At 38.5% G+C, this 11,770-nt stretch overlaps 1 protein-coding gene across 2 annotated transcripts in view; it reads right to left on the bottom strand.

The window, feature by feature from the left end:
* Positions 1-6,935: 6,935 nt before the first annotated feature.
* LOC307162901 (glutamate receptor ionotropic, kainate 5) overlaps positions 6,936-11,770 on the bottom strand; it is a 91,436-nt gene continuing 86,601 nt past the window's right edge. Inside the window, exons 19-20 of one of the 2 annotated variants that reach the window (XM_079878637.1) lie at positions 10,680-10,858; positions 6,936-9,490 (exon numbers count right to left, since the gene is read on the bottom strand). In XM_079878637.1, the coding sequence (XP_079734763.1) occupies positions 8,876-9,490; positions 10,680-10,858 (794 nt within the window). In that variant the 3' untranslated portion in view covers positions 6,936-8,875. The remainder of the gene's footprint in view (positions 9,491-10,679; positions 10,859-11,770) is intronic. The other variant, XM_079878638.1, reaches the window with a different exon arrangement.

Raw genomic sequence — 11,770 nt, 5'->3', positions numbered from 1 at the left:
TGAGAGAAAGTGCAGTTCTATTGGTTTCTTTGAACATGCTCTCCAAGATATTAATAAATGTAGTGCTTAGGGACTTAAAGGAGAACTCCGGTCAATTTTAACATTGAGCTCATTTTTTTGTAAATTTGGAGTGCTGTCAGTACAGAGAACAACGACAAAAATCGGTGTTGCCTACACAGAGTTATCCTCTTTTTAAAATTTGCACCCTGTTGACTTCAATGGGGCAAGTTTTAAACCTGCTTTTAGCCTCTTAACATCCTTGATGTGTCATTACAAGTGCACAGCCATGTGAGTGAGTCAACACGCGGTGAATGTGACTGCAGTAGATGTGCAAGATATGAATAAAAATGATAAAATTTCAGCCAGCGCACATACCTGTATTTACATCCTGTTTTCGGCTGAAGTCCACAGTAGTCGATTGTCGAGTTCACGCGCATAGGTTTAGTACGTACGATCATGCGCCCGAACTCGACAATCGACTACTGTGGACTTCAGCCGAAAACAGGATGTAAATACAGGTATGTGCGCTGGCTGAAATTTTATCATTTTTATTCATATCTTGCACATCTACTGCAGTCACATTCACCGCGTGTTGACTCACTCACATGGCTGTGCACTTGTAATGACACATCAAGGATGTTAAGAGGCTAAAAGCAGGTTTAAAACTTGCCCCATTGAAGTCAACAGGGTGCAAATTTTAAAAAGAGGATAACTCGGTGTAGGCAACACCGATTTTTGTCGTTGTTCTCTGTACTGACAGCACTCCAAATTTACAAAAAAATTAGCTCAATGTTAAAATTGACCGGAGTTCTCCTTTAAAAGGATAGTTCACCCAAAATTGAAAACTTTGTCATTTAGGCCTACTCACCCTCAAGTTGTTCCAAACCTGTATGAATTTCTTTCTTCTGCTGAACACAAAAGAAATTTTGAAGAATGTCAGGCAAAACTTTAGTTTAGGGTCCAACTGCTTGGCATGCATATTACAAGGATATTGGCTGTTTATTAGTACTTATAAAACTCATATTAATGCCTTATTCTGCATGAACATATTCTATAATCCAATACCTAAACTTAACAACTACCTTACAATTAATAAACAGTAATTAGGAGATTATTGAGGCAAAAGTTGTAGTTAATAGTGACAATTGGACCCTAATCTAAAGTGTGACCGAATGTCAGTAACCAAACCGTTGATGGGTTTGATCTATGACTTCTATCTAGGAAAAACATGGAAGTCAATGGGGCCCATCAACTGTTTGGTTACCAACATCCTTCGAAATATCTTCTTTTGTGTTCAACAGAAGAAAGAAATTCATACAGGTTTGGAACAACTTGAGGGTGAGAAAATGATGACAGAATTTTCATTAATGGGTAAACTGAACAAAAATGTTCATTTCTCAGTCTTTGTGTTGGAACATTTGAGGGTTCATCAGTGAGTTCTGTGTCCACCTGCCATATGCTGTGGTTCTTCCTCATCCTTCCTGCAGTCAAAGGACACGGCAATACTTCTGCAAGAACACCTTAGAGACAGATTCCTGTGAAATACACGACCATCTATAAAGGTTTTACAGGTGTTCATGCTTCTTACAACGATCCCCTGGAGAGCCGAATGACAGTGGAACAACACTGCTGGCAGTTGGTCTGCTCAAGAGTATGCTTCACTGAAAACAATTACTTTAAGATAACACATTTTTCACCACTTTCTGATTTATGTGTACCCCCAGCTAATAGCTGCCCAAGGGTGTTGCATATGGGAACTGAGTGAATTGACGTGTCGTCACATGTTTTCTTATCTAGCACAGGGCCCCAAATTAGACATTTTTACCCTTCAGGGGAAAACAAATCAAGTTAATACATATTTTGAAATATGTTACTGTTGAAAGCTGTCGATAGTGGACAATTTTGTCTGGGGTAAAATTCTTGTCCAGCTGAAAATTGTCTATATTATTTATTTAAATTATTTTATTTCATTTTATTATAATTTGAAGAGCTGGTTTAAAGGATAGTAAGCAATGACATAATTTTGGGACAATTTATGGCAGGGTTCACCAATCTCGGTCCTGGAGGGCCGATGTCCTGCAGAGTTTAGCTCCAACCCCAATTAAACACACCTGAACCAGCTAATCAAGGTCTCACTAGCCATACTAGAAACTTTCAAACAGGTGTGTTGGAGCTGGTTGGAGCTAAACTCTGCAGGACAGGGGCCCTCCAGGACCGAGATTGAACCCTGATTTATGGGAAATGTTTTGTCCAGGTCTCAAGAATCACCATTTTGATTTCGCTTTTTATTCAGGATCATTATTCAGATTTACCATGTTTTCTTTTCTTTTTTGATTAATCAGGATTTTTTAAGTCTTTACCTTCAGTTTCAGACCTATCTAAGATTTCAGTATAAAGGAACGAACAAAACAAACAGAAAATCATGACGGTACCTTCTGTTAGAACTAGAAACTTTAACTAGGCCTACTCAGATTTTTATAAGCAAATGTAAGATTTCCAGCAGTCCAGTGAGAAAATCTAGTTCAAATCCCATCTTAGGTCTATTTTGTAAAAGAATTTGCAGCTGAAATTGGATGCCAATAAATGTTTCTGTCCTATGGGAAAAATGGACCAAGATTTACAGTGGACCCACAAATATTGGCACCCTTGGTAAATATGAGCAAAACTGACTGTGATTTTTGTTGTTGCTATTTCTCCTTTTCGTTGTTCATTCAAAATATTCACAAAAATCAAACCTTTTATTAAAGTCTTAAAATAAAACAAATATTTTTTTCCGTGAAATATTCCACAATTATTGGAACCCCTAGAAATTCTAATGAGTAAAAGTTATAACTTAAAGGGATACTTCACCGATTAGCATTAAGCTTTGTATCAGTAGAAACCCGGTATGACCGTGCTTCCCTCCCTCATGTCCCCTTGAGACGAGAGATTTCTGTATTGTGTGTCTGGAAAAAAACCCTCAGATGACAAAAAAATCGTAATTTTGCGTCATCTGAGGCTTTTTTGGCCAGAGGCTAGAGACTACAGCCAGTAGTGGGAGCTAGTTCCACATGTTTTCAACCCGCCCATAGGGGGATGTCACGATAAAACGACGTCTTTTCAGTTTCGAGTCAACTAGTAGCCTAGTTGTATCATTTCTTCCGATACTGGCCTCTGTAACCGGTAGGCGTGGCTTGGGAGTGGCCTCGTAGGGCAGCGAAGCAAGTGCATTCTGGGAGTTGTTGTCTTTCATCCACATGAGCCAAAAATACATTTTCTGGCTTTTCTCAGTTTAGAAGGCACCAACTTCTAAAAATAAATTACATAAATTAGCAAATTTAAATACACATTCATCTTTCCAGCGCTGAAATATCCCTTTAAATATATTCCCATTCATGTGGTATGTTTTTAAGTTCACCTTAGTATTTGGTTTGAGTCGTCAAACAAACTAAAGCTCAAATTTGGAGAATTGCAGATGCTAGTATTGGGGTGAGAAATTCTTAAAAACTATGATCAGACCTTATAACCACAGCTTGTTTGAGAAGGTTGCAATAAAAAAGCCTTTGGTGATATCAAACAGCAAGCTCATGCACCTACAGTACAGGTTGCCAGGTGTTACCGTTTTTTTTTTTTTAAAGATCCGATCAGACCAAAATAAAGCTTTGAGGTGGGGTTGGCATCGTCAGAAACTTAGCCATGTTGAAAAGTACCTCGTCCACATTGTGCAGTATTGTGGTGGATCTTTATCTGTGGGGATAATTTTCTTCCAAAGACTCATGGACAGCTTGTTAGGATACACAGTATCATAAACTTTTCAATTTTAAAACAACACCTGACTGACCCTGTCAGGAAGCTTAAACTGGATTGGATCTTGCATGACAATGATCCAAAGCACATCTCAAAATAAACAGAATGAAGGTTTTGCCATAGCAGTCCCTGATGCAAACCCCATAAAAAACCCTGTGGGATGAGTTCATCTTCATCAACCTTGTATGCATTATTATAGGAGAAGATCCAGAGCTGTCATCTTGGCAAAAAAAAAGAAAAAAAAAAAAAGTATATTACTAGGATATTGGCTGTTTATTAGTACTTCTAGAGTACATATTAATGCCCAATTCTGCATAACCATATTCTACATCCCTTAATCCTACCCAATACCTAAGGTTAACAACTACCTTATTAACTATTAATAAGCAGTAATTAGGAGTTTATTGAGGCAAAAGTCGTAGTTAGTGAGAATTAGCCCCTAAGTGTGACCAAAGTTTCATTTAAAATCCACTTGACTGAAATGTTAGGGAACTCATTAGGGGCATGACGCATCTGTGGTTGAGCATTTTTAAAAGCATGCTTACAGCATCTCTTTATACACTGTTCTGTCCCTTCCACAAAGACTAGAAGACATTTTTAAAAATAGATTCTCATTTTGCTTTCTGCATTTTTCTTTACGTCAGCATTGCTCATTTCACTTGAACTCACAGCCTGTGCTTCTTCCCCATGTCCTCTCATTTTGCTGCCCTCATTTGACCTCAGACATCCAGAACATCACGTAGGTAGGAGCACTGCGTTAGCCTGAGAACATCTCAATGAAAGCATTATCAGTGGGGTAATGCTTCTGTCTACCACTGGAAGGCAGTTTTGAACAATTATTTCAACCCTTTTCTCTCAGTTGCATGTAAAAGCACAAAAATCAGGACATCTGCTCTGTTTAGTCATCTTATCATCTCCCCTTGGCCGCCCTTATGTAATTCATAAGCAAATGTCAAGTATCCTTTAAAATATGTGGAAATGCTTTAATATCGTCTCTCCTGTGGACATCTGCAAATGTGTTGAACAGGTCGGTGACATCTGGCTAGTGTATATATTTGGTTAAATAACGTGTGAAGTGTAGTGTGACTGACCTTGACTAACATGTGCTTGTTCTTCTAAGAATGCATAAACATTTAATTGTTAACATAATGGATACCTTCGATTACAGAGATTGTGCCCTAACCAGGCGTGACGCAGGTAATTTATGAATCACGATGAAAATGAAAATGCAGCACTGCATGACACAAACATGGGCAATCAGAAAATGTCTGATGTTTAAGCTGCTTTCACGGCATGTAAAAGAACCCTCACTAGCGACTACCGAGTGCACGGCTCGAGCTGTCACGAAAGTAGAAAGAGAAATAAAAGTCTTTAAAAAAAACAAACTCAGGCACTATTAAAACATCAACATCTACTACAATACTTTGTAATTAAATATTTAATGTTTAGATCTTTCTTACAAAGGATTCAATGTTGTGAAGAAAAATTACGTTATATGGAGTGGGATTTTGGACCAATGAGATTTCACTATGGGCGGGGCCATACAGCAGGTCTGCACAGGGATTGGCTGTGTGCTGTGAAGGTACAACGGTTGGTGGAAAGGGATCATCTGAGAGGAGAGTGGTTGTTTTTATGAACATAGTTAAATTATAACAATAATACAGCAGCTACCTTCTATATTAAACGCAGCCATAGAATCCAAGTGGCATACAATGTCCTCTTGTTTATCGCTCCGATTTATTAAGTTCAAGCATTTATAGCAGAATTAATTAACTTATCGTGTCACACCCAGTTAGGAGAAAGTGTGAGGATTTAATGTCCCCCTGTAGTCAATAATTGTATCCCTTAAAACTCATCTTTGATCACCAAAATGACATATTTAAAGGGTAAGTTCGGTATTTTACACTTAAAGCCCTGTTTACAGATCGTTTCTGATGAAATAGAACGGTTAAGATTAAAATTTGGACACATGCTGCTGTCCCGAGAATTTTAGGTTTCTTTCGCTTTCCCCAAAACCTCTAGACTGGGTGTATAGGTGCACTGGAACAATCCTTCCTAAAACGCATTAAACTTTCGTTTACAAAGACGTGAAACTCACCGAGTGGTCAGGGGTGTTCACTGATATGCTCACACAAAAATCGCTGCAAAAGATGCTTTCCAACAGGTGTTTTACCATTCGTTGTAAAACTGTGGACCTATTTTTCCAAACGTCTCACACCCGTAGATTCTTCCGTTGAGAGCTTGAATAATAGACACTCCAGCCCAGTTGGTGGCGATAATGCACCTTTGCCAATTGCAAGCAAACCGCTGGCATTTCATTGAATACACAGAAGAAGCAGAAGAAGAAGCGGCGGTGTAATACCGTACCTCACACAGCTCTTTCAATACAAGTCAATGGAGTTGGACAAAAACTATGATAAAACCTGTTGGAAAGCATCTTTTGCAGCGATTTTTGTGTGAGCATATCAGTGAACACCCCTGACCACTCGGTGAGATTCACGTCTTTGTAAACGAAAGTTTAATGCATTTTAGGAAGGATTGTTCCAGTGCCCATAGGCTGCCATTCTGTAAGTGGGGGGGGAAAGCGAAAGAAACCTAAAATTCTCGGGACAGCAGCATGTGTCCAAATTTTAATCTTAACCGTTCTATTTAATCAGAAACGATCTGTAAACAGGGCTTTAAGTGTAAAATACCGAACTTGTCCTTTAAGTTTTTTGCTTAAAATAGCTTGAATGTAACTCTACAGCCTTGACTCATTAAGTATACATGGTTCTAGAAATATGCAAATTAGCCCCGTCTCCACTCACTCACACCAGCTCAGAGATCCACTCATTGACGATCACACGTTGACGTGGTAGTTTGTGACGTCAGAAACACCAGCGATTTCAAACCGCGTTTTTAAGACTGTCTTTGGTTCACTGCAGTTTTAAAGAGAAAATACTCTGCAATGGTGTTTTGCACACGGTTAGTCTCAAAGCATATTAAAACCACCACATAGACATATAAACAACATTAAAAGCTTGATTTTCACCACATGGGGACTTTAAAGTATTCCAAACAGATTAAGCATGATAAATAATATAGTGAGAAAGATTTTTTTCGAAATGATCAAATTACTAGAAACATCCATCAAGGGCAAAAGTCACAGTTTGAATCACTCTGTTTTATTCCAAACATGTGTCTATATATTTAACGAAAGAGGGTAACACAGCCCTCCTACATAACCCCACAGTTTTATTGGAATATTAATAACAATATAATCTGAATCATTTGCCTCATTTTCTTAATTGTGGGTGTGATTCTTCAAGCACTGGTATAGAAATCTTTGAAAATGAATGAGAAATAAAAAAAAGAATCAGCTTTGAATAAAAAAAAAATTACGATTACATTTCCATCTCTCTTTGACACACACACATTCATGAAGCACCAACATACGAATGCTATAGCGCTGCAGATTCTAAACAGGGCTGCTATGTTTACACTTTGGATTTAAATGGATATTGGCATCTCACAAGCACCCAGACAGCAACTTCTAGTGCACTTCAACAAACCATTCATGACAGAGGCTCATTTAGTTCTATAATGAAAAACATCATTAATTATCCTCTCACATAATCAGATAAATGCCCCTTCAGGTTCACAAAGGGGTTTGTGTCTCGTCTTGATGATGTTGTCCTTGTTCCGGGGATGAGAAGTATTTCTCTGTGTACTTACGAGTCGCAAATATTGATGGACAGCTTGTTAAAATCAACATGAAATCAAAACTGATCCTATTTAGTTTCCTAACACACATTCTTGGTCTTATTGTGAACGATTCACCAGTGCATGTTACTCGAAAGAAAAAAAACGCTTGAATATTATAATGTTTCACAAAAATGTAACTTTCTCACTTCTGAAAAGACTTTTCTGTTCGGTTGACAGCATCTGTGCATGCTATTAGTTAATGTTGACTAATAGACAAACTGGCATTATTGTAGACTACTGTATTAGGTACAATAATGCAGCCTTTCTAAAATCTTGCCAATAGGTAACAGTAATTTAATCCCGGTTTATGTTAATACAATAAAAGTTATGGCAAAAATATGAAATAACAATAGATTTGAAAAGGCAATGTTACCACCGGGATTTGCTGAGATGGTCTCAAGGCTGAACGCGATCTTCACATTCCACTGACATTCATGTCTGGAACGCTCACTTTGCGCGATCCGATCAATTCCTAATGAATAAAGTCCCACTCTACATTTTCATTCTTGAATATCCTGTTTTATCTGGAAATGTATTACATTTTTTAAGCAAACTGTTTTTTTTTTAAAATTCCGTTTCATGTTGATTTGAACCTTTAACAGCTGGTGTTTTAATTAAATAAGACAGAAGATGAGAGATTGAAACCAGGAGAGTAATCTTAGAGGTTGAAGAACCATAAAACTTCCTCTCAAAACTTACAAAAATCTATATACTTTGTCCTCAGAGTACTTAACAAGAGGAAAAAAAAGGTATTTAAAAAAAAAAAAGGGATTAAAAGAATGAAACCAAAGAAAAAGCTAGAAAGGAAAACAACCAAGTGACATTCAGGAATAAAAATGAATTGTAACCCTTCCCCCTTGTTTAAAGAAAGAGAGAAAAAGAAAAGAATTTGCACCAAAGTCCTTTCAGTTCAACGTGCACACATTTTAGGTACAGACTCTCACAGGAGTGTATACAGTCCCCCAACACAAATCATGGAGAAGATTCGTACTTCTATGCAAAACTGATAGTCGTCCTTATAGTTTCCTTCCGTGTTTCCCTTCATGACATGTTGCATAGCATACTTCCACGGGATATGCATTACATAGTCTCAACAGCGCGCCAAACCTCCCTGGCTCTCCGAGTGCCACTGAATGACGTGGTGTTAAACCAGACACTTGGACAGGAAGTGCTTGGCTGAATCATCTTTCTCTCACTCAGTGTCCATTAATGTAATTTTGCATCCAAAAATGGCCTTTATTTGCAGTATCCCAGAGGTCACTTTGACTGGAGGTATGGACAGAGTCATTCCATCTGTCCTCCAGCATTCATTTACATTAATTTATTGTCCAGATGAAAGGCGGCCTCAGTCCTGCTTGCAGAGGAGATCAGTGGAGGGGGTTTTGGTGGGCGGGATTGGTCTCGGAGGGGGTGTGGGTTTGGCCCTGCGTGGGCTGCCTGACCCCCCACCCTCACTGTCGGTGTTTGTATTGGAGGTGGAGGTGGGCGGTGGCGGTGGCAAACGCGGGAGAGATGATGTGGCGGAGGCCAGCGGCGAGATGCGCGAACAAGAGGACGTGGAGCGAAGGCTCTGGATCCGCCGGCACTCCTGGCACACCCGTACGTGTGTGCAGCCGCGGGGCGCCGCTGTGGGGAGCAGAGCCGGTGTGCTGCTCGGGACACTGGCACTGAGAGGGTCCTCCAGCAGTCGCTGAGGGCCCGGGCCCATTTCCGCAGCGCCCACACCGGGTCCTGGTCCTGCTGCAGCACCGGTTAACGGCCCCGTCCCACTGTAGAGTTTGCCGTTGCTAAGACGCATCTCCCGCACAAGGCGTACGGGCCGGGGAACTCCTAAAGGGAGACGGGCTGGGTGCCGAAGAACGCCCTGGGACGAGAGGGGTCGGCGGCGCCGCGAACGAGAGTTCTTTTTACAGGAGATAACGTTCCTGAATTCAGTCATCATTTCCTGACATACTGACACCTTAGTGAGGAGGAAGAGAGAAAAGAGAGTCAGGAAGGAAATATACAAAAACGTAAAAAGACTAAATGAAATGACGGGAGACAATTTTCAAAAAAGAACAATTTTCTTTTTTTACCTAAAGTGGGCATCACTATTATTTAGGGCTGTGAAAAGATTAATCGCGATTAATCGCATCCAAAATAAAAGTTTGTGTTTAAATAATATATGTGTGTGTACTGTGTATAATTAAATTTGTATATATAAATACACACACATGCATGTATATATTTAAGAAAAACTGTGAAAAACTATTTATATATAAAAAAATTATACTTATATATAATATAAATTATATATAAATATATACAGTATATGTATGCAAATATTTCTTAAATATATACATGCATGTGTGTGTATTTATATATACAAAATAATTATACCAAGTACAAACACATATATTATGTAAACACAAACTTTTATTTTGGATGCGATTAATCGCGATTAATCTTTTCACAGCCCTACTATTATTAGGGGTTTCTCTAACAGGTGGACTAATGAATGAGTGTAAAAAAATACAAAATAAAAAAAATACCATAAATTGAAATATATGCATTCGGAAGATGATTTTATCGAACGCGACAGAAATGCATTTTAGATATACAGTATATATGATATCAGTAAATGTGCTCATAGGGAAACAATCTATGACTTTGGCATTACTAGTGACATGCTTTGCCACTTGACCTACTGTACAGAAATATCCTTTTACTTTCTCATTTGTCTAAAATAAAAATAATATAATATGTTTTCAAATATTGTGAAACTCAAAGACTGTGATTCACTATTATGCTGGTAAGTGTTGCATGGGCAAGCATTTTCTTCAAAAAAAAAAAAAAAACCTTCTGAAAATATTACATTTTCCATTAAATTAAATGAACATGCTAAAATGGTCTACAGTAACATTCATTCAAACTCAAGCAACCTGTCCCTAAATTTACACACATGAATCTGGCAAATGCTTTTATCCAAAGCAAATTGCACACACTGCATCCAAGGTACATATTTTTTTAAATGCATTTCCTGGAAATCGAACCAATGACCTTGTTTTTTGCTAGCACTATGCTCACCGTTTGAGCTACGCTAAATAGAAATCTATAAAACAGTTACATTACGAACACAGACGGCGTGACTGGTTGGCGTTGTGACCTACTCGTGCATGTCTGTGGTTTCGGGCAGGGCAGTACCCAGTACGGGAGTGAGGGCGTACCTCATCTGTCTCGGCTGACCGGCGCGTGGACCACACAAACTCCATAATGGCTACAAAAACAGCTATTATGAGCCCACATATCAGCACCACGAATATCCCGCCGATATTCTCCATACCTAGACCTGGAGGAAAAACATGGCAATGTGAGCAACACACAGAACTGTCCTTCTACAAATACACTGTGGATCTGATTAGAGATCTGCATTCCCGTAGGATTCCAGAGGGATCCTATTAAACTATATTTCTGAGATGTAGGTGGGTGTGGGCGGTATTCCTAGGAGTTATCAGCGGAAAGAATGAAGACTGGGACTGAAAGGATTTGTTTTAATGAATTGGTAAAAAAAAAAAAAAAAAATGCAGTGGTCCTTTTCCTTTTCTTAAGTTTAATTTGAGCAATGGAAGTAACATCTGTATTCTGTGGTTTGAGATTCATGTTTTTTTTTAATGATATTAGGAACTGCATTATGACACCTACAGAAAAAAATAAATAAATCTAGTAATGGAGCCTAAATTGAGTCAGGAGCCATTGGGAGTATAACAAAACAGGAGAAATATCTTCTTAATTATATACATTTCATTGTTTAATTTTTGTATGATAATCAATTTTTGTTCTGTGTTTAAATTTTAATGGTCATTTTAAACAAAAATGTATAATCTTGAAGCAAAATCAGTTTAGAACAAACAGGAACTGACCAGGAAGTACCAGATCACAAAAACACTCGGATTATTTTGAAGCTCATATTATTTGACATTTTCTTGTAGACCTGTAAATAACCAGGAGAGATTGTAAATGTCACTATCTGGTAAAAATACAAGCTTTGCAATCCACACTAGAAAAATTACACTCATAGGCACACAAATTACATGCCTCAGCTACCATTTTCCCTCCATTCCCCCTGGGCCAGTGTGAGTCTACAACACATAGAATGCAAATATCACCAGATCACATAAATAAACAGTCACAGTGTTGGCAGAACTGTGAAGCATCTGTCATTTGAAACTGACGGATGAAGTACATCCTATGTAACCTGGTA

Source organism: Squalius cephalus, assembly GCF_949319135.1.
Source record: "Squalius cephalus genome assembly, chromosome: 8".
NCBI lineage: Eukaryota > Metazoa > Chordata > Actinopteri > Cypriniformes > Leuciscidae > Squalius > Squalius cephalus.
Note: the sequence above shows the minus strand (reverse complement) of the source record. Positions and strands in the feature narration are given on the sequence as shown.